This window comes from Lycium barbarum, chromosome 6 (genome assembly GCF_019175385.1).
Source record: "Lycium barbarum isolate Lr01 chromosome 6, ASM1917538v2, whole genome shotgun sequence".
NCBI classification, from domain to species: Eukaryota; Viridiplantae; Streptophyta; class Magnoliopsida; order Solanales; family Solanaceae; genus Lycium; species Lycium barbarum.
Genome location: NC_083342.1, coordinates 112,316,923 through 112,340,610, shown reverse-complemented (window position 1 = coordinate 112,340,610; position 23,688 = coordinate 112,316,923). Strand labels below are relative to the sequence as shown.

The 23,688-nt window shown below is 35.0% G+C and overlaps 1 protein-coding gene across 1 annotated transcript; it reads left to right on the top strand.

Moving 5' to 3' along the window:
* Positions 1 to 4,501: 4,501 nt before the first annotated feature.
* LOC132645549 (CAAX prenyl protease 1 homolog) lies at positions 4,502 to 22,482 on the top strand. Its single transcript, XM_060362571.1, has 14 exons — positions 4,502 to 4,656; positions 10,637 to 10,784; positions 10,925 to 11,009; positions 11,093 to 11,188; positions 12,827 to 12,892; positions 13,004 to 13,102; positions 13,570 to 13,683; positions 13,786 to 13,896; positions 15,919 to 15,981; positions 16,847 to 16,939; positions 20,745 to 20,858; positions 21,556 to 21,627; positions 21,731 to 21,796; positions 21,975 to 22,482. Exons 1-14 carry the CDS (start codon positions 4,626 to 4,628, stop codon positions 22,089 to 22,091), a joined length of 1,275 nt encoding a protein of 424 aa, XP_060218554.1. The 5' UTR covers positions 4,502 to 4,625; the 3' UTR covers positions 22,092 to 22,482.
* Positions 22,483 to 23,688: the final 1,206 nt, after the last annotated feature.

Sequence of the window (23,688 nt, the reverse complement as noted above, 5' to 3'; positions counted from 1 at the left end):
TTATTTTATACCATCTTTCAGATGGTATAAAATAATACCAACAGATGGTATAAATTAGTCCCGGAATTGTAATCCCGGGACTATTTTGACCTCAAACCAAACGACCACTTAATGGATAAGGTTTTCCCTTTATGATGTGGTCAAAAACGTGGCAAGAGGAAGCATGCATACTAGTTGGTTTGCCTTTATTTATTATAAATACAAAATGGCAAACATAGACCATGTGCACTTTCGTACTTACACTGCATTCTTCTCCAAAAATGTGTCCACTAAATAAATTTACACCTAATCATATATTGAATAAATATCATGATGCCATGTGGATGACTACCATTTGGACTTTTCCCACTACTCTCCCACTTTATCCAATAATTAATCGGTTACGCACATAATTAATTTCTTGATCCCAATTCACTTTAATAACAATTATTTTTAATACATTTCATATACTTATTGCCACGATTATGTGACATAGCACTAGTCCATAATCCCTTTTGGTACCCATAAAATGTTATTTTCAATCACCGTCATTTACTTTCGAGTCTTAAATAATTTCGGGGCCTCAAACTTTTATACCATGATCTCTTTATTTGCATACTTGAATGTGATTAAAATTTCATATAGTTCGTTATAACTTGTTTAATTTCTAAACTTTGACAAAACTTATTTTCTCCGATTCGTTTAACCTCCACGACACTTACTTATCACTTGTTAAACATAGCATAAATACTTATAACGTCATAAGTAATATTGTCCTTGAACTTATGTCAATTAACTTACGACAAATCCAATGCACAAAAATGTGGAATTTAACAAATTCACGCACTAATAGTACGAAACACTTATCCTATCAATGTAATGTTCCTTATATTTACTAAAATTAATGTCTACCATTAATCCACGTAGTCACTACACCTTTTAATAGTAGCTATTCCATCCTTGCTGTCCCACTTACATTTAATATATAATACATATTTTCCAATTAAAAGGACTTTCTATCTGTTACACTTGTAAACAAAAAGCACCATATGCTTCCTTCTATATTTTCATCTAGTAATCACTATATCTAATTGGTAACATAGTATTCATACGGTAATCATATAGCAATGGTGCAGATATAAATATCTATCATACGTATTCTTCAGTAATTCTCATAATAGAAAAAGATAGATTTTCATAAGAGAAAATAATTTATGTACCCATAACAAATAAAATCTCATTTCTAAATGTCCTCATACCGCACACATAATTAGAAATGTATCCCAGAAGTAGTAACAGTAATAACTATAGAAAATCATACTTATCAAATATTTACTAAAAGGGGTTTACTTAAAAAAAAAAATACCATATCAAGACCATATATAACAGTTTTAAAATTCATCAAACTTATTCTGTTACTAATGTCATTGAACTCGTACGCCTTCCAACTTGTGAAAACGCGGGATGTAACAATTAATCCTTCACCCAATTCTTATTAAAGCATAGTTCTTTCACTACTTCTCATTGCAACCCCTCAAACCAAAAATGACTACCATCCTAACAACATTTGAGAAGAAGTTAACAAAATCATACGTTGACAAGGATGGCTTTATATTTCCTTCCCATACTTTCCAATTCCTTCCAAACCATGACCGTGAAGCGGTTGTTCTTCACAATGCTCACGCCTACTATATGCAATATAAAGTGGGTGCATATAAGCGTCTTTGCCAAGGATGGAAGGCGTTTGTTGATGACAACGGACTGCAAAGAGGAAATGTTTTAGAATTTCAAGCTTGCGAGGTCAGCGGGCGCATATGCTTCTTCGTTAATAAGAAGGCACCGGAGATCGTAATTATAGAACAGGTCTCTTTATTTCTTTTCATGTTTTATGCCTTCGATTAATGAAAGTTCTTTCAATGTTAAATGAAATTTTGTCATTGTTTTATGCCTTATACTTACTAATTTTGCAAAGCAATTGCACAAGACTGAGAATTGCACAACAACAACATTATAGCCAACATTTCCAATTCATTCCACAAAATGCCAACACTAACAAGTTGTTTACAACACTAACAAGTGCAACCCCGCTAACAATATGCCAAAAGTACCAAAACTTACTACTACAAAATAACCCCTAACGACATGCCAAACTACATCAAGAGCTTAGGGAAACTTCATTGAAACACCTCTAAAAAAAAAGTTTTGAAATAGAAAACTTACTACTACAATACAAATACACAATAACGAAATCAAAAGAACTTTCTCCCTTTTCTTGGACTTAGCCAACTTGCTCTTCCACTTCTTCTCTTTTTCCTTCATCTTCTTAATGTCTTCTCCAAAATTTTCTAGTTGAATTTCTATGTTGTTCATATCAATTTCACTTTCCACGGAGTTTGTTGACGGAGAAGGCTTGTAATCATCTTTTCCAAAAGTCTCCAATGATGCTTCAAGTTCACCAATTCTTCCCACTAATTTAGGAATAACAAATTTGGATCTTGGATCAATGTCAGCATCCTTCCAAAGATAAAAATCACATGATCTATCACCCTAAAATGTAATAAAATCAATAAAAAAAATCAGTCTTTCAACTCTTCAAAGTTCAATATTTGAAAGGCAAATTCACTTCTTCAAAGTTCAATTTTTGAAATAAATTTCACTTACACCATAATATGGACAACTCCAATATCTTCTACCAGGGTTCCTTGGGGTCCAAGAAGTCAACAATGGCAAATGAAATTCATATTTGCATCGCACATCCTTCAACTCATGATCATCTTCTTGCTTACAAAACTTACTTAAGCCTATTTTAGCCATTGCATAACAATCTTTAACAGAAAAGAGAAAAAAAAAATCAAATTAGGCAGTGCTCCATACGAAATGAAAGATTACAGACAAATGCAACAAAAAAAAAGGTGAATCCGAGAACAAGCTAAATAAAATTGAATTTAATTACCTTTGATTAAAAAACAACTGGGGTTGAGCTCCGATTTGGGCGTGTTTTTAAGCAATTTAGGGGAGTGGGAGTTAGGGTTCTAAATGTTTAGGACGGGTATGGGTAAATGTGGGTGGATGAAGTAAATGTGGGTGGGTGAAAATTTGAACCGTTGGGTTTATTATTAATTAGGATTTATCAAGTTATTTTCCATTTTTTAAAAATTATAATGGCCCTTTTTACAGCTCCAACGCGCTAAAAAACGTGGACAAATACGCGCCTGGGTTTTGGTCTGTGGAGGGGTAATTTAATTCACTTTTAAGATGTTAAGGTGTGTAATAGGTCGCTCGTATAGTTTAGGTGTGATATCGACATTTCGGGTATAGTTCAGGGGTGTTTTGATGTATTTTGTCAATGTAATAATACATACTTGCAATATTGACATGTTTATATTTGCGGTATGTATTTTAAACAGTTGAATGCTATTTCCATTACGACGTTAATAAATACATATAGATAATTTCTTACTTGTTTGAGGTTTTTAACGTTTAAGGGAAAGGTTAGGAAAATTATTCGAGTTAGGAAGCATTTTTTCAGTTCAAAATAAATTTTTAATTGAAGAAATGATTTTAGAATGTATTTAATTGAAATGACTTTAGAATGTATTTGGATGAATCCGACCAATCGTTTTTTTTTTTGATTTGTTGGAAGTTGATTGAATTTTTGATTTGAGAAATTAGTTTAATAATTTTTTGTACAATTAATTAAAATTTAAACTATATTTTTTTAAGTACAGTCAAACCTCTTCATAATTACCATTCGTTATACCAGCATTTCACTATAACGGCCTGATTTTCTCCGGAACCGATTTTTCATGTTATATTTTACTTCCCTATAACAGCATTCTGCTTATAATAGCAATGTCATCCGTTATAAATACACTCTTTGTAAAATGACCTCTCTATAACAGGCATACTCAAATAGCGTGTAATAATATTTTGTAAGGCATATATTATGTGACAACAAAAGTGTCGATAAAGAGCCTAACTGTTACTTAGAGATAGAAGAGTCAAATGTTTAGCACCTAGACAGTCTTCAAGGGAAAGCTATTGAATTTCCTTTTGCTGAAAGTTTGGATAAAAATTTTCGTCAGTTCAAGCGTTATATTATCACTAAGAGACTAGAATTTACGAAACAACCTACAATTGTAGAGTTCTTAAGTCAAACTTGAAATATCTAAATTCTCAATTAATTTAAAATGCATATGTTTCATATATTTTAATTCTTTATCTGTGTGGTACAACTAGTTATGGATTTAGTAGTAATTTATTAGTCTTTACAATTTTTAATTTATGAGATATGAAAATCAATTGAGATTTTAAAATTTACAAATATATTATTTTCGTTTAAAACATAAAAAGTATGAAAAATTAATTATTTACGTATTTTTATTTATAACAGCTAAATAAGATCTAAATATCGAATATCATTATACATGCATAATATTACCTCACTATAGCAGCCATGAAATTTTCGAATAAACGCTGACGCCGGAAAGAGAGGTTTGACCATACGTGTAATTAAAATCCCCATGCCCAAAACACACGGTGTAAACCCTCTGTATATATCCGACCCATTAAACAGTTCTTCATAAATTACGAAAAGGAGACGTTTGTGCATAATCACTTTACCGGCGCTAAGCAGTGAGTTGACCATGGCATTCCCTTACTTGGAAGCAGTTGTTGGTACGCCTTCCATTTTTTCTATCTTTCTACAATTATACGTATTCGTATTTTAGTACGTCAGATTAGTATTTTAGCTGTTTCCTTACTGATATCTATGAAATCTTTTTCCCCTTTCATGTTTCGATTAATACTGTGTTTAAATTATGTCGAACGTATGTTTTGAAAGAGATAGGCAATATTTTATAGGGTGTATTGGAATCTTTAACTCAATATCTTTTCTTACTCTACTGTCTTTCTGTTAGTCTATTTTTGAATATGTATGGATCTTGGGTTTCTTTAACTTAAAAGGAATCTGTAAATGTCTTGACGTGTTTTACGCATTAGTTGGGTTCAATAATCCTTGCTTGTTTTCAAAATCTCCGGTTTCTTGATCAAATATTCGTTTAATCTCTATTTAGAAAGAAATACTAGGAATTTAGGGGTTATTGGATTTTTGAAACTATACCTACTTCTTGAAGAATATATCTATTCTTGAGTTCGAGGCCCCTTGGGTACGGAGTCACCATTGTTAGGGAGTGCTTTGACCCCCAATGTGGGACTACCTGCCACGAATCCGGATTTAGTCGGGCCCTAATGTGGGTACCGGACACCAGATGGGAAATCAAAAAAAAAAAAAAATCTATTCTATAGAACTCATAAGATTTTCTATGTATGTATCTGTTTCTATCTTGGGGACAATCAATTAGCTATCTTGATTAGAAATAGTTATAGTATCGCTGTTGTCAACCCGGAAGGGTGACTCAGTTGGTTGAGCACGGGTCTTTCATAATGGAGGTCTCAGTTTTGAAACCCCTTGCCTACGAAAGTAGGGGATTTTCCTTCTGGGTCGATCTTGTCACACATGGCTTGCGTAGTGTGGGTTATCTCTCCTGTGTGGTTTGCGAGCTATTGCACTGGAATGGGGTTTACCCTGTGCGCACCCAAAGGGTAGCGGCTGCGGGTTCCCTTGTCATCAAAAAAATAAAATAGAATAGTATCACTTTTGTCTGTCTGCTTAGAAAGAAGTAGGTATTTACGTTTTTGGTTATCTTGAATTTATTTTGTTTTGTGAAGTTAGTACCATAATTTCTAAAAGTCTTGATGTTATCTATGCACGTATGTGTGTACATTTTCTTATTTGTGGGACCTTTTGTCAGTTTGGTTAGAGATTTATATGTCAATATGGGGATATATGTGAGATACTGGAGATTTTCTAGTTCTTGAGGAGTCTATTTTCTTAAAATTTAGGTATTAGAATGTAACAGACTCAAATGAAGCATAGTTGGATATGGAGTATGGACCATATAACTGACCCCAACTCTTTTGGAATTAAGACGTAGTAGTTGTTCTAAATTGTCCTCTGGTTCTACTAGTACTTTGAGTTCTAAATTGGTTAGCCTTTGCCTGAATACTTTTGTATGATGCGATGAAGCTACTGATATGCTTCTCTGAAAAGGTATGCTGATGCTCTTGGTATTAGATGTGGAAAAAATTCACTTTTGAAGAAAATGAAACTATATGGATTATATATGTACCCCTTGTTGTGTAATGATCGGGATAAGATTTTATAAAAGGATATCTTGAAAATTTATCTCCAAAGAAAAAAATAGATATCTTAATCATGGGTTAGTCATGCTGTGGAGAAAGGAAGGGACATACAGGGCAAACCATGCTGGTATAACTTCCTTAGCGAATCAATGTCAAAAAAAAAAAAAAAAAAACTTCCTTATTGAATCGTTGTGGTCCGTTGGTTAATCTGGTTGCATACTAGCTTGAGGGTCATGCTTTTGAGCCTCAAAACAGCTTTTTGTAATTTGTACCTTTTATATTTTTTTTGGACTTCTTATTTTATTTTTGGATCTTTTATTTTATTATTTGTACTTTTTTATTTCTTGTACTTCTATTTTATTTGTATAATGATGGCCTGAGATGAATTTAAATGGAGAAACATGGTCATTGAGGATTCATATAGTCTGACCAAACAAGCCTCAACATGTTTGGGATTGAGTTGTTGTTGAAAAGCTTATAGTGAAATAACAAAGTTTATTTTATTTTTTTGTACTTCTTATTTTATCTTTTTGTACTTCTTTTATTTTATTTTTGGTACTTCTTACTTTGAGTTCTAAATTGGTAAGCCTTTCTCTGAATACGTTTGTCCGATGCAATGAAGCCACTCATATGCTTCTGTGAAAAGGTATGCTGATGCTTTTGGTATTAGATGTGGGAAAAATTCAATGTTGGAGAAAATGAACTGTATGATTATGTATGTACCCGTTATTGTGTAAGAATCGGGACAAGAGCTTATAAAAGGATAGCTTGAAAATTTATCCCAAAAGAAAAGAAAATATTTTGATCATGGCTTAGCCGTGCTGTCAAAAAGAGAAAGGAAGGTACATGCAGAGCAAACAATGCTGATATTACTTCCTTTTTGAAGCTGTTTCAAAAAAAAAAAAAAGAAAAAAAAAAAGCTGTTTCAAAAAACAAAAAACAAAAAAAATTTACTTCCTTATTGAACCATTGTGGTGCATTAGTTAATCTGGTTGCTGTCTAGCTCGAGGGTCATACTTTGATCCTCAAAAACAGCTATTTCTACTTTTTATATTATTTAGCGTACTTGTTATTTTATTTTTTGTACTTTTTGTTCTTGAACCTTTTGTACTTTTTGTTTTGTTTTCTTCTACTTTTATTTCATTGTTTGTACTTTTTATTTATTTTGTACTTATTTTATTCGTATAATGTCGGCTTGAGATGAATTTAAATCGAGAAATATGGTCATCGAGGATTCATATAGTCGGCTCTGACATGCTTGAGACTAATGCGTAGTTGTTGTTGGTGAAAAGATTTATTTGAAACAACAAAGTTTATTTAATTTTTTTTGTACTTCTTATTTCTTTTTACTTTTTATTTTATTTTTGAATTTTTTTTTATCAAGGCTTCTTATTTTATTTTTGTACTTTTTATTTTAGTATCTTTTACTTTTGTTTAGTTTATTTTTTGTATCTTTAATTTATTGTTTGTAATTCTTATTTTATTTTTTTGTACCTGTTTTATTTTATTTTGTATAATGCTGGTTTGAGATGATTTAAATGAAGAAACATGGTCATTCAGGATTCATATAGTTGTCCCCAACCTGTTTGTGACTGTGGCGAAGTAGTTGAAAAACTATTATTGAAAAACAAAGCCAATGTCAATATATCAGATTGCATTAGAGTCCTGTTTCGTTTGTCGATGACTGAATTAGGTGTTTTATTTTTGTTTGCTAAGAAGCTAACTTAGAATTCCATTTAGCAGAGCCTTTCTGCTTGATAAGTGAGGCGTACCATCATGATTCTAACTTTTAAAAGGTGTTAAAAGTTTCTTAGCCTTGTTTCGTCACAGTTTTGGGATTCACCAGACGATGCACCAACCACTGCTGAGTTTCTGCAAGGTTGGCATAGAAAATGTCTAAACAAGAACGATAAGATACACTTAGTCTCCTGTACAACCTTTCAAACTCATAGGTCCTTTTTCTTCATGTTGTAATCAACCTACATGATAAGAATAATAAATACTTGGTGTCTGCGTTTTGGTTTTACGGAAGAATCATGATAGAGCTGGGGGACTCTCAGATTTTGCAAGTAACCAAGTTAATATTAAGTGCTTGAATGCCTAACTCCTCCTGCGCTCACTTCCTCAACTGTGCCTAAATTAAGAAATGCCATCTGTCTCTTTTTGCTACCCAAGGAGTGGTGCATTATTGGTACGTGGACCATATGGAAAGAAAGGTATATATATATGCTTGAAATGAAATTTTTTCCCTTCTCTTTCATTGAAGGCTAAGTGTGTGTTATAAATCCTTTTTTGCTGGAGCAAACTGTGCAATGTATATCAAGTAATGAGTTTTTTGGGTTTTGCTGGTTCTTAAAGTTTATTTAAAGGAACCTTTTTGTACTTATTCTGCATCCACTGGATGCCCATTACTATTATTTATGCTACCTTGTAAAATAAGGAGTGATGTGTTATTGGCATTTGGAGGGCTTTAATTGTTGGATCATGTTCGAATTGCCTTTCATTCTGTGCACTTTAATTTGTCTGGCAACTTTCTTAGTGAGTGGACAAAAAAACAGAAGCCATATGAAGCTTGGTTGGATGCCCATTAATAACATTTACATTACCTTACCAAAAGCGGTGATGTGTTATTGGTATTTGGAGGGATTTAATCGGAGGATCGTGTTGTAAATGCCTTTTTTTTTTTGAAACTGGTAATGTTGTATTCCTCAGCATTAAGGATATGCTGGCAACCAAAAAAAAAAAAAAAAAACAGATAAGAAAAAGGGATAGATACTACTTACAGAGAGCCTAACAAATCTACAAGCTCTGATTCCTCTATTTCTTTCTCTTTACACCAAAAATAAAAATATAAAATACAATTCCATTCAACTATGTGAATGGAATTGGACCTATCTTGAAAACTTCTGCTATTCCTCTCTCTCCACACAGTCCACCAGGTACAGTGTGGGATAATTCTCCACCATTTCTTCTGGCTCTCGCTTCCTCCTCTTCTAATCCAGCAACTCAGTAGATCTGCAGTGTGCTCGGGCATGGTCCATTTTGTGTTTGTGAGGGTAAAAAATAAAGCCAATAACTGTGCAGTGAATTTACAATGCAGAAAGAGATGGCTGTTGGTCTCATCTGTTTCCCCACATAGTGGACATCTGGAGACAATGATCTGTCCCTTTCTCTTCAAAACTTCCTGAGTCAAACGAGCCCTTCTAGCTACCAGCCATGTAAAGCATTTCACTTTAGTTTGCTTGGTTCTGTATTGTTGTGCATTGTCAATTTCATAGACCCTTTTAACGGAAAATTGCCCATCCTTGTTATGTTTCCATCTTATAGAGTCTGATTCTGATGTAGTGCCACTGAAGCCCTCCAATTCATGTAGCAAATTTGCCACCCTGTCCACTTCCCAATCATTCAAAAGTCTCCTAAATGATAAATCCCACCCTTGAGTAGTCCAACACTCGTTGACAGTTGCCTCAGGATTGTTGCGTATGATGAATAAGTCAGGGAAATCTTCATTCAAAGGGGTTGTAAATGCCTTTTATTCTGCGAGCTTTAATTTGTTCTGGCAACTTCCTCAGTGACTGGAAAAATAGTAGAATCCATGTGAATCTTGGTTAAGCATTTTTGCTGTACTATCCAATTGTTTTTCTATAATTGTTGTAACACTCACTGTTGAACTATAATAATTTACGTTGCGATGCCCATTACAGTTTGTGAAGAGATTCATATATCTTAATTCTGTCTGTGCTTAAGCCAATGGATGTCGATTGTTGAATGGTTCTGTAGGTGCAGAATATATAGTCAAATTGACTGAAACCTTGGCTGTCCCTCCATGAGTTCTTTGTTTTCTTAGTTTTGATTGTTGATTGCTAATGCATCCAGTTTTTCTGATAATACCTTGAACGATGATAGAGTAGATTTTGACTTCATTCAATTGTTAAGTATGGACAGCTAATGCTGGTGGGGAATACACCGTAACCACAATTTGGGTATTGCTTATGGATTGGGACAGGGAAGAAAAAATTTAAGATTTCTTTTTTTGTTGATCTTATATAGTTTGAGTTGTCATCTGATGTATGATTTGGTGGCTTACTCCTTCTTCACCCTTAATTTGATGTGGCCTATAGTTTAACTAGCCAGGAAACAACATTGTTAAAATGATGATGCAATGAATGGAAGATTTCCCTCCAACTAGCATTGTTTGCTTTAGACTTAGGGATGTCGTCTAATCTTTGAATGATTGTAAAACGTCTGGTTTGGTTCAATTTCCAAGACATATTGTGTGACTTAATGATTTTCATCTCTGTAAATTGTTTGTTTTCGTGTCACTTAGTTGTTGACTGGCTGTTTGCGCCAGGTTTTATCTTGGACTTGACTCCTTGATTTTATTTATTGCTTTCTTTTCTACGGTGTAGTATTGACCTTCTCTTATTGAGCTTTTTGCTGTTGAACCGTTCAGGTTTCATGATATTAATGTACATATTTGAGACATACCTTGATGTACGGCAGCATGCTGCTCATAAATTGCCAACACTTCCCAAACCTTTGGTGGGAGTTATCGGCCAGGAAAAATTTGAGAAGTCTCGCGCATATAGTCTAGACAAAAGGTTTCTTTTGTACTTGTTTTTTTGGGTTTCTATCGTACTAGTTTTTTCTTTTGTTCATGGGACACCATCAAAATCTGCCCGTTCTTGTTCTAATTTGTTCGACTTTGATATTTACTTTTTGGTCTTCTATTTTGTTTCAGTTACTTCCATTTTGTCCACGAGTTTGTTACTATACTTATGGACGCTTCCATCTTGTACTTCCGGATACTGCCCTGGTTTTGGAAGGTGAAATGGTTCAGTTTTTTCCTTAAATTGTCTTATCTTGCCATTCTAGCAACTCATTGACTTTGTGTTTTATTTTCTGGCAGAGATCAGGAGAAGTTTTGCTATACCTTGGTTTCAATGCAGAGAATGAAATATTTCACACACTCTCTTTTTTGGCAGGAGTTATGGTTTGGTCACAGGTGCATATGGATATCTTTTGGTTTCTTGTTCATTATGGTTGACATTTTTTGGAGTTTTGTCCTTGGTGAAATTGATTTGGTTTGGTTGCTCAAGGCTGGTCCTTGTGAACCGAGCTTGCATAGGAATTTTTTTACTGTGAAATGTAATGAAATTATGCCCATATGATGGTGTTATCCATGTTAAGTGAATGTTAGCTGATGAGGCAAATGCTGATGATTTGTGATCTGCGTTTGATTTTGGAATAACTTTCATTTACTTATTTGAGGGATTTTGTGTTAGCTCTAGTCAGGGAACTTGTCTGTTCCTTGTTTAGTAAGGCACTTTGCTATAACTACGTATGAGTTCTAGGATTTGCAGCTAAAGTTCTTGGTGAATAATTGTTTCTTCGGGGAGCAGCAAGTCTTTCATGCATAAATGTTTCCCGTGTATCCTAAAGGGTGCCCTGTATAGCCTCCTTTAAGTTCTAGTGATGTAGTTTGGTCGCGTTGGCTAAATGAACCACAAACCATATATGCAGTCCCGATCTTTCTTTTTCTTTTTCTTTTTGTTGGATTGAAGATAGCTCCAGATCTGATTTAATTATGTTCTTTATCATCTCTAATTGTGGTGCTCTGTATGAGGAATCATGCTTAAGTAAATGTGTCAGCCTGTTTGTTGAATTCCGAGGGTGAATTTTTTCAAAATTGGAGCTCTTCGTCCTGGCTCCCTTAGTAGGCGTTTGGACATGCATTTCATCTCATGGTTTCAAACCATGGTTTGAAATCCCAAATCATCCGAAAAGGCATGATTTGGGGTTTCAAACCATGTTTTCAAAATTTTTAAATATAGAACTTGACCCATAAGTTTATATTTTGTAAGCCAAAGACCCATAAGTTGGTAGATATTTTTAACAATTACTCCCACCAACCCTTTACCAACCTTTATTTATGTCTACCTTGTGGGAGGATTATATTAAAGAGTAGTTACATTACTATTCTTGTTAAATTTTCTTTTTTATTGAACTAAAGTTTGACCAATTGATGTTGTATTTTTTAGAAAGGCCTTCTAGTAGTGTATTAATTTTGTTATGAACCATGACTTGCTCATTTGGTAAGATTGTATAAGAATTGAGAATATTTTGATAGTTTTCACAACTTGTGGGCTTCTTATGTCTATAAGAAAAAATACAACTTTAGAAATCCAAATTGCATGTCCAAACATGGTTTCAAATCATGGTTTCATCTCATGGTTTCAAACCATGTCCAAACGGCTCCTTAGTGTCTGACCTGACATATTTTTTAGTTTTTGCACTCGCAATGACAAGCAACTTTGATCAGTAGTTTTCAGTTTTTGTTTTTTCAGAGGTCAATGCATCTTTTCATAAGTTAAGATCTCAGTTAGGAAAGTATTGCAAAATACTTCTGTTTGGCCGAGACTGCTTTCTTGTGGTGAATTTGCTGTTGGTTCCTCTTCTGAAATGATACAATCTTATATCAAGAAGCATGTTGGTTACTGCAGCTACTTGGCTATACTAGTGTTTAGTGTGGTGGTATACTGGACCAATGACATCTTCCAGTATTCTGGATTGCTTCAAAATGATATGTCTGTCCTAATCTTCATAATTTGGTATCAAGTCTAATTTTCGGTTGCTTCCGCAGATCACTGATTTGCCATTTTCATTGTATTCAACCTTTGTGATTGAGGCCCGCCATGGTTTCAACAAGGTATCATGGAATTAATGTCATTCTTTCTTCCACTTTAAAGAGTTTCATGCAACTGTCGATTCTTTGTGGTTAACATGTCTATTTGGAATTTGAATTGTCTTCGTGATGCAGCAAACAATGTGGTTATTCTTCAGGGACATGATAAAAGGAATTGCTTTAGCTATTGTGCTTGGTCCTCCCATTGTTGCTGCCATCATTGTTATAGTACAGGTACTGTCACATGCTACGAATTAAAGGATACTCCCTCCGGATCAAAAAAAGAGTCCACTTAGCCTTTTTTTCTTGGATCAAAAAAAGAGTCCACTTATCAAATCAAGAAAGTATTAACCCTGTTTTTCCATACTTGCCCCTATTAAGTGTTATATGATCAAATCCCAATGCTTATTTAATTAGGGGTAATTTAGTCAAATTACCTATTTTTGTCTAGGAGTTAGTGTTTTCTTAAGAGGTGTGCAAATGACTAAGTGGACTCTTTTTTTGATCTGGAGGGAGTACTATTTATTGCGGCTATGTTAAATTCAAAGTCTTAACATGATCTTTGTTGGGTCTCCATAAAATTTACTTTTGAATTTGGGGTGGGTGGGGGGCTGTGCATGCTCCTTGCACGTGCATTTTGGAGGCTGGAAAATATCATTTGTGCATTCCATTAACAGTATAAATCAATTCTCGATTTACAGAAAGGAGGTCCTTACTTGGCAATATACTTATGGGGATTTATGCTGATTTTGTCTCTTGTTATGATGACTATCTACCCAGTACTAATTGCTCCACTTTTCAACAAGTTCACTCCGGTAAGTAGTACATAAACTCCGTCTTCTCCTCAAGAAGAGGAAAAGCATAAACATATTTCCTGCAGCCCTTATGTGGTGATTAGGTTTTCTTTCGATGAGTAGCTTCCACAGGGAGAGCTTAGGTTGAAGATTGAAAATCTTGCATCCTCACTCAAATTTCCCCTAAAGAAATTGTTCGTTGTTGATGGGTCCACAAGGTCAAGCCATAGCAATGTGAGTACTTTGTCTACTATAGTGATCTTTGCCTAGTAGTTATACATGTATGTTGGTTGAATTTTACTCGTCGCAAAGTTCATGTTGCGTTCTAAATTTCATAGGTTGGTGGGTGGTGCAAGCCATGCTAGTAGAGTTTGAGATGATAATTTAGATTTTTAAATTGGGCTAGTTTTATTTGGTTTCCAGTTTGATTTTTTTAAAAGAGTCTGTGATAGCTTTTTGTGGTAACAGGCAACCAGAGTTTATATGGTTGTGTTAGAGTTGCTCCTCAGATATCTTGTTTTGCTTCAATATCTTAGCTTTAACTAACGCAGATTTGCAATACCCTCTATCTCTTATTTGCTTTATTTTGTTTTGTAATTGAGTATCTTTCTATTTTGTCATATATTTTGGAGATGAGAGGTGTGTATTCCTTTTGCTGTCCATGGTTTGCAAAAGAGTAAACTATAGGCATTCACTTACTTTTTGAGCAAATCAAATATAATAAAGAGCTCAGGATGTACGGCAACCAACTCGGTGTCTGTAGAGGTGTCTCTTCTTTTCTGTTATGGACTTAGTATGAGAAGTCCTCTTCGATCTCTTCGTTTTAATCAGATATGGAGTATTTGCACTTGTGCTGAGTGACAAATGGGCATGTGATACCGATGCTCTTTTGTCATCTGCCTACCTATTTACAGAAGGGTGGAGCCAATTTTTTGACGGCGGGACAAGAATATTTTATATAAATTTAAAGATAAAGGAACAAATATATAGTCTTTCAGACTGCAATTGAGAACAAGAATATTTCAATTAACATATCAAAATGTGTATGAGCCCAAGTTCTTTTGTTCTTTTTAGAACTATATTTTACATAGAAAACAAATATATTAAACAATTTTTATTTTTTTTTCAAAAAAATCTTTGTCTGCTTTCTGTTTTTTCGGTTAAAAGTTTTTTGCTACATTGGTAAGAGCTTAGAGGGGATTTAGTTGTCATCTTCTCTATCACAGTACTGGGCTGCATATTAAATCTGTCTAGTCATTCGTAGTTAGTTATCTTTCTGCTAGAAAAGTGTGTTCAATTTCATATGGCTAGTGCACTTGCAACAGTAGACAATGGCTGATCAAGTCTTCATTGTTCTTGCATTTATATCTGGTGAACGTAATGAAATAATACAACTATGTCCTACGCCGAAACTATTGATAAATTAAGTTGTACAAATTAGTTGCAACTCATTTGTGCTTTTCGGAAATAATAAAAAAAAGGGGTCAGCCCGGTGCACTAAGCTCCCTCTATGCACGGGGTCCGGGGAAAGGCCGGACCACAAGGGTCTATTGTACGCAGCCTTACCCTACATTTCTGCAAGAGGCTGTTTCCACGGCTTGAACCCGTGACCTCCTGGTTCGGAAGTAAAAGACATTCAAAAGAATTTTCCCCCTCACTTTCATTATTAAGTTCAATGGATACAATAATCGTATACACGATAGCTTTCTAGTCCTTATCCCCTTCTACATTAGCCACATTACATTACCGGATGCATTGTTGTATAGGATTCTTACACAGGTGTGTATAGAAGTGTGTCTGCACTTCCGTGGTGCATGTTTTGTGGATTTAAAGAAGCATTTATGGTTCAGGTTCCAGCTTGTTGTGACCAACTAATTCTTGCTTCATATTGAAAGTTGAGCCATTCTTATCATATTAGATTTGGGATATTGTAGCCTTCTGGTGGCAAAAGGAATATTAGAAATATATCTGCTCACACATTTGTTGGAGTTATGCCGTCTATGACAGTGAAATAGTAATTGTCACAGAGGGTGTAATATTATCCTCATGTTTCTCCCTTATTACCTATTTCTGTCTTATCTCTTGTATACCTGGTGACCTATTTTCTCTATTATATGTCACAGGGTATAATATTATCCTGATGTTTTTCCCTAGTTACCTATTTCTGTCTTATCTGTTGTATAGCTAGTTAACTATTTTTTCTATTATCTCCCCTCTTACTCCATGACTGATCTTGTATCTGTAACCTTTTGCTAGGCATACATGTATGGGTTCTTCAAGAACAAGCGCATTGTCCTCTATGATACACTCATCCAGCAGGTGTGGTGCCTATAAAACCTGGTTTTTTTCTCTGGTCCTCTGTTCATTGCTATTAGTTGTTGATGAAGTTATAAACATTTAATGAACTCCTATAGACTGTTTTGTTGGTAAAAGGTTGTTCTAATATGTTCTTGATTTGAGTGAAATAGCAAAGAATAAGGGCAATGAGTTCTCATGCAGATGCTACCATTTTACTATTGCATAATAATTGAACTATAACTTTGCTGGTTCCTCCCAAGACGGGTCACCGTAACAGATATCTGCTTGATGGCAGGAGTTTATGCCTTAGATACTGAGAAAATTGAAGATGGTAAAATATATTACTGTGATGATTTTTGAAAACCAATTTTATGTTGCTTTTTTGGGTGGAGAGTATGCTAATGACTGCTAGTTTACTGAAAACAGTTTCTGCTATTTCATTGCTTATGTATTGAATGTCCTCAAGGAGATATAACCGTTATTTGAGAACATTGAGAGCTGTAGCCGAGCTTAAGATGGAGGGGTATCTTGAGGAATGGCTATATAGGTCCATTGCCATTATATGTTGGCGCTCTACATTTACTTTTCTAACCAACTAAAAATAATATTCCTATTTCCTTGAACTGGTTGGATGTTAGAAAGATGTCTTTACTGCATGGATCATTATGATAATGTCACTTCTTATATGTGGTATCCTTGTAGCTGGACTTCATGAAGATACATATACCAGGATACATGTCCAAAATATTAGCCGTTAAACTCTTTTTTCTCCCCCATGGTTTCTTTCTTCTTCTCCGATTATAATTTCTTCTGGCTTTTAAAATCCTTTAAAATGCTTACTTTGTATTTTGGGAGTCCATTAATTTTACTTGCTGGTGCTCTGTAGTGCAAGAATGATGAGGAAATAGTTGCTGTTATTGCACACGAGCTTGGTCACTGGAAACTTAATCACACCATGTACTCCTTCATCGCCGTCCAGGTAGGTTAATTAATTCCTGAAGCCCATGTTGTCTCTCTCATTCATATGTCAAGTCTGTTAGCAGTTGTTTAGGCTGGGTAGGGAAGCAGGAGGGATTCCCATGTGTGAGCTGTAGCTGGCCAAGAAGGTTAATGAAGTCACTGCTATACTGAAGTCAGAGACTTCTCACTCTGATCAATAGTTTTTCCACATTTGGTCTCACTTTAATGTATTGTGCTTTCTGCCTTAGATTAAGCATATTTTTGCTTCATCCCTTTTTATGTGATTTAATTTGTGTTAGCACGGAGACTCTAGGGGTTAGTTCGTTTTACATCTTAGATTTTATGGCAGAAGATTATAATTAAAAAAATAAAGAATAAACAAGCTTCTTTTATGGAAGAAGATAATGCTAAATTCTGGTGTAACTCTTGAAACACGGAACGGCATACCTATTGTTGTCATTATTGTTCACAGAAAAGTGTCAAAAACTCATGCCCAATTGTTACTGAGATGGGCTGTAAGAAAATTGTTAGAACATGGGATTTAAGCACTAAAGAGAAGTTTCATATGGAGTTGAAATAAGTTTAGTATTTATTGGACACTGATCACGATAAAAGAAGCATTTTATTTTTAGATCTCGTGTGGTTTGATCAGTGAAGTATTCAAGGACATTAGTTTTTAATTAGTTGGGGTCTTTTAGCACGTCTTCAGTTCTTACGATGTAGTTTAGATTTCAAACATATTTCTTATCTTTTGGGTCCCATTTTTAGTTGCAACTGCTAGTGACATGAAATGTTCTGACTTCTGAGAACTGGCTCACACATCTAAGACGCCAATGAGCACAAACTCCTTGTGATTTGCATTGCATTCAGCTCTTTGGGAAATTGAACTTAGTCTAAGTCGTTTTAGTTTTATGATTTTGGATGATAGATTTTGCTAGAAAGGCCGGCGTCTTTGTTTTACACGATATGTGGTCTTACAAAAACTTACAATGAGGTATACAAAATTACCTTTTTTGGGGCAATGGTAAGGTATTATTGATGAAGAAACTATGAAAGTGGGTGAAATTTATGAGGAGGAAAAGGAGGAAATTATAAATTCACGTGCTATTCATTGATCTAGTGAAAAGATAGGATAAGGGTCAAAGAAAAGTTATTTGATGGGTGCTTGAGAAGAAAGGGAGAATTTATATCAAATATGTAAATGCTATAAAGTAAGGATATGCACAAATGAACGTTCAGAAGTGTGAGTGAAGATGCAGAGGAGTTCTCATAACTTTGGGTTTGTTTATCCTAGGTATGGATAAGTGAACCAATAATATACGTGATGAAGTTTTATAGTATATGCTATTTGCACGTGATATTGTATTAATTAAATGAATCCAGTGAGAGTCGCAAAAAATGACCTATTGACAAATCACTTTGGAGAGTAAGAGTTTTAGGGTAAGTATAATATACAACAAATTAATATTACAAGTTAGCCCCAATAAGAAGAATGCTGGTGAAGTGATATTAGAAAAGATTTTATTGTGTAAATGCCTATGTTGCTCGGACTCGGGTGCGGGTGTCGGATACGGGTATGGATCTAGAGGTCGGACTCGGTATGATCTAAATTTTAAGATTCGTGGGTACGGATCCGGGTACGGATACGGGTGCGGGGATTCGGCAAAAATAATTCAAAATTCTAATAATATAGCTACAAGAATATGCCTAGATTATGAGAGCTTTTTGTGGAAGCACCTACATGTAGTTTGTACCAGACATGTGATTCAATCTTCCATTCTACTAGGTGCTAGACTGCGTGCTCCGAGAAACTAGTTAAATTTTCTACATAATATTGAAGGTATGCCATCTCATGTCTTCAAATCTCTACTTTTTGTTATCTTGAGAAATCATAATCTCAAAATTTTTCTTTAGTTTGGTCATGAATTTCGGTCAAAGTATCCGATCTCTATTGACCGGATCCGACACGAATTCCGTACCCAAACCCGTGTCGTGTCGTGTCGGACACGGGTACGGCGGCAAAAGCGAAGGGTCCGAGCAACATAGGTAAATGCACACAATTCAGACATTTAGGTGTCTGTCCTCACTCTTCAAGGAGGATGTGATGACATATTTAGATGTGACAGATAGAATTAAATAGAATGATTTAAATGGATGAATATTACAAGAGTGATGTTACATTTTCAAAAAAAATATTACAAGAGTGATAGCTATGCAAAAGGGGAAGGCGCCTAACAAAGTAAAAGGCATGTTTTATAGAACAATTGTAAGGCCAACAATATTATATAAGTGAATGTTGGGTATCCAAGACCCATATAAATGCATTTTTTTTTTCATTCTCAAAAAAAAAAAATAGAAGCTATGCAATCACACTATATTGGGCACGATTAATAATGATCACATTTGACAAAGAATGCAAGAGTCGTAGAACTTATAAATGAGGGAAGATCAAGTCAGATAGTTTGGTCATGTCCTAAGTAAACCTGTATGCACCCGTTTGTAGGAGAGTTGATTATGTGATTCTTGAAGGTGCTAAAAGGAGTGACTAGTTAGGTAGATGTAAAATCACATAGAGGAAACTTGTAAGAAAAGACTTACAATTGCTCGGAATCAATCTAGATGAGAGATACGTCAGGATAGAGCTTATCTATTGTAACACTTGTACTTGGTCCATTATCCAGCAAAGCTTTTCATAGTTGGGTTAGGAACTAATGTCAGGTATGTATAAGTGTGAGATCCAGAAGACAAATTAGTTAGTATTGGGATCAAAAGGGGCCTGATAGAGAAGAATGAGTACACATGACTTACATAGCTAACTTCAGTTAATCTGGGTGTACGGCATAGTTGATCGATTGATTTGTATGCAACATTCTAGATGGATCAACCCTGTTTCATGTTTTGGGTTTCCCTTTCCTCATCTTGCTTATTTTGTCACTTCTTTCCCGTCTTCTCTGGATTTATGAGTCAGAATTCCTTGCATTCTCCCTATGTGCTCCTAATACAACACATCGACTTGCAAGATCCTGCACTAGTTTCTTTGTTTGTCACAATATATTTCCCACATATACATTGGAGTAACTTGAAGTGGTTGAATGCCCCAGGGCTTGAGTCTAGTGGTAAGAGTGAGTGTAGCTTGTGATGTGTGGGTTTGCACACGCCACCGGTATGGTCACCACCTTTGTATTGCCTTTGGATCGTCACTGTCAGCAACTCTTTTTTTTTTCCTATTCTCAATTTTGGATTGTGATCACTTGAGCATATTTTTTATGAGGCCAAACAATACAAAGTGTGATCTTTTTGGTGCTAGGCTCAGTTGGAAAACCACTTGTACTTGGAGGAAAATAACCTGTGGCCATTGCAATGTGGTTTCAGGACTTTTGACATTAGGTTTATCACATTGTGGTAAAAGGTTTTGGTCTGTATTTACGTCGATGATTGCCCTCGAGCTATAGATGTTTGACTGTGGGATTTGCCTTTGGAAACAAGTTGTAAGATGTGGGAAGTTATTATTTAGGGACATCACCGCTGTAACCTTTTGAAAATAAAGTTATGGTAAAATTAATTGACTTCCCTAAATAGCATTCAATTGGACAGACTACATTGTTTTGTTTCAGGTGCATGGTTTGCCCAACTTTTGGTGCTAACGTTGCCAAAAGTATCTTGCTTCTTTCTTCTTTCTTCTTTACCTGATAGGCATGCCTTGTGCACACATATATACTTATCTATGTGGTGCATACATATGTACTTTTATGATTGCTGTTTTTCAGACAAACTTTACTTTATATTTATGTTTATTTTTTTCTGACACATGTATATCTCTGCAGATTCTCACGTTCTTGCAGTTTGGAGGATACGCTCTTGTTAGGAATTCAAAGGATTTGTTTCAGAGTTTTGGGTTTGATACACAACCAGTTCTCATTGGACTCATCATATTTCAGGTAATACTGGACATCTGGTCAGGAGGTGTGGCGACTAGGAAGAGTTAAATATGATTATTTCAAAATATGCAAATCCCATTCAAGTCCATCTTTTGGATTCCACTTACCAATTTAGAAGCAAGTTTCAATGTACAATTAATTGAGATTTTCAAGTGCCCTTCAATAGTTCGAAAGAGATGACTGAGCTTTTTACTCCTCTCTCTGAATTGAATCTCCATTTTCCTTTCTAGCTCAGATCAAAATAATGGTGACTTTTCTAAAGAGGGAACTTTTGAACTTGTCTCGTAGATCAATGGGGCCCGCATTTACTCTTCTCAATACAACTTTTCTCCATTCTATCATAAAAGATCAACCAGCTATTTCTTTTAGAACCCTTTTGTTTTGCTTATATAACAAGTCAATTCATATTTTGTACTCACATCTTAAATTCATTTAGAGCTGAATCAAGATCTTTAATTTGAAACGGTCTTTTTACTTATAAAATCAAATCCTGGCATAAGTCGTGAGTCTGTGATTTAGTTGATCATTGTTGTACCCCTCAAGGTTGTTTTTCTTTGTGACAGTCAATTTTGTGTATGCAACCAGGTGGAACTTCTCTATTATGTTGTCTGAAACACTGCAACACAAGGATTAATGTTTTCAATAAAAAATCAAATACTTTTTGTCTTATTTATTCCATTTAATTTTATTTTTGCAGCACACTGTGATACCTCTCCAGCATCTTGTGAGCTTTGGCCTTAATCTTGTCAGCCGTGCCTTTGAGTTCCAGGTAAATTTTGTGATACCTCTCCATCACTTGTCTTCAGATTTTGAATCATTTTTTTTGCACCCGAAAAGCTTTTACTTGAACTTAATGTTGCTTCTCTCTCAAGGCTGATGCATTTGCAAAGAAGCTGGGTTATGCAGCACCTCTTCGAGCTGGTCTTGTGAAACTGCAGGTTAACTTTCTCTACTTTCTGGAACATATCTACTTTAACATTTGGAAACTGTTTTCATGTATCATTTTTACTATATTTTATAGAACTTGAGATTATTGGAATGCGCATGTTGTCCTCTACTTTGGAAGTATTTGCATGGTACTAAGTCTGTAATAACCATTTGTCCGGTGTCTTGCAGGAAGAGAACTTGTCAGCTATGAACACAGATCCTTGGTATTCAGCCTATCATTATTCTCACCCTCCCCTAGTTGAGAGATTAGCTGCCATTGATGAATCTGAGAAGAAGACAGAGTGATACATACATGGGAGTTTCAGCGTTCGATGTAGAGTTCATTCTATACTGTACACTGCACATCTGCAAGCATAGCTATTATATACTTGCAATGTCATGTATCTTAATATTGTTCATGCCATATTCACAATATAGGGCTTAGTTTAGAATATTGTTTGAGAGGTCACATGAAGAGTGGCCATGTGGTTTACAAGGTCGAAAATTTTTGCTTGGTGTTTGCCACCGGACTTGGTCGAAAACGTTCAGTGCTCCTAATCACATGGTGGGAATTCTAGCTCTTCTGAGAGATGCAGCCACAGCTTGAAAGAACTCAGGAGGATCATACTTGTAGCTCAAATAGCAATTTCACTTGTGCAACAGTTAATGGTGTGGCATATTTCAGTTTTGGTGACTATCTTTTCATCGTTTTGACACTTTATAGTCCGCATTTTGTTTGATTATGAAAATAGTCTTAAAGAGCGCGGTTGTATGGTCTGTTTTATAAATAAGCGAATGCTAGTTCACCAACTCTTCTGAAGGGTTTGAATTTTTTCAAGAATTGCCATGGTAGGCTATAGTGGTGTAGGTATTTTCTTTAGTGTCAGATAACTTTACAGTGTCAGAGCAGTTGTAGGTATTGTCACAGTTCTAGAGCAAAGTCAATCGATCTCTACCTTAAAGACTTCTAACACGGTTGATTTTGATGCAACTTTGGTGTTTAGAGTTTGACTAGATCCATTATTTTGATAAAAAATGACAGCCGGGTGTGCTAAGTTCCCGCTATGCCCGGGGTCCGGGGAAGTCTTATACTAGAGTCTTATTTTGATACATAGTTTAAATATGTACGGAGAACTACTAAAATTTTAACAAATATAAAATTTGAACCATGATATTAGAAGTACAATGTGGTTAATACTAAATCTTAAGATGAAATTTATCAAACTTTGGATCTGCTTCTTATATGTATTCATGAGGATTTTAAAGGCCAGTCTGTCGGCACTGAGATTTTTGTCTAGTAATTTAGATATGCAATTGCTCTTTATCAGATACTGTTGCTTAAGTCGCTTGTCCTAAAACAAATATTCTTCAAGTTGAAAATAAGTCATGAAGATTCTTATCCATGATGGGCATTGTTATTTATTATTATATGAAAAGAGGCTCATAACATATCCATTCATGTTGGTACATTGCCACCATCCCTAAACATACCAATAATTTGATCATCTTTTTAGGCTATTGCTTTTGTAATTAGACATGGCAACCCTTATTTTAAGTGCAAACATAGAAATGGAACATCTCGGCGTATCATTCACTTGTCTTTACTAAAGTTGGCTAAAAAGGATGCTTAAGGAGGAAGAAACAAAGTGCTACAGTCATGTTAGTGTTATTTCTCATCCATCGATATCTAGCTTTAAAAAAACCCAATAGGATTCCAACAAAAAGGTAAAGTATCATCATAAAAGTCAATCATTTCTTTGCAGAAAAATTCTAAAGATAGCACATTCACAACTAAAAGCGTTATGACAGTCTATTAGAGTTTCCCTAATTCAACATCTATCAGTGTTTAACTTAATGACCATGTGGCCGCATTTTTGATAAATTATTTTAATAAATCTTCAAC

What these genes read in the sequence shown, in the direction of transcription:
- LOC132645549 (XM_060362571.1), top strand. Translation starts at nt 4,626, where the DNA reads ATGGCATTCCCTTACTTGGAAGCAGTTGTTG. An exon ending in TACTGCCCTGGTTTTGGAAG is followed by an intron (nt 11,010 to 11,092) that starts GTGAAATGGTTC and finishes ATTTTCTGGCAG; the next exon opens with AGATCAGGAGAAGTTTTGCT. An exon ending in ACTCCTTCATCGCCGTCCAG is followed by an intron (nt 16,940 to 20,744) that starts GTAGGTTAATTA and finishes ATATCTCTGCAG; the next exon opens with ATTCTCACGTTCTTGCAGTT.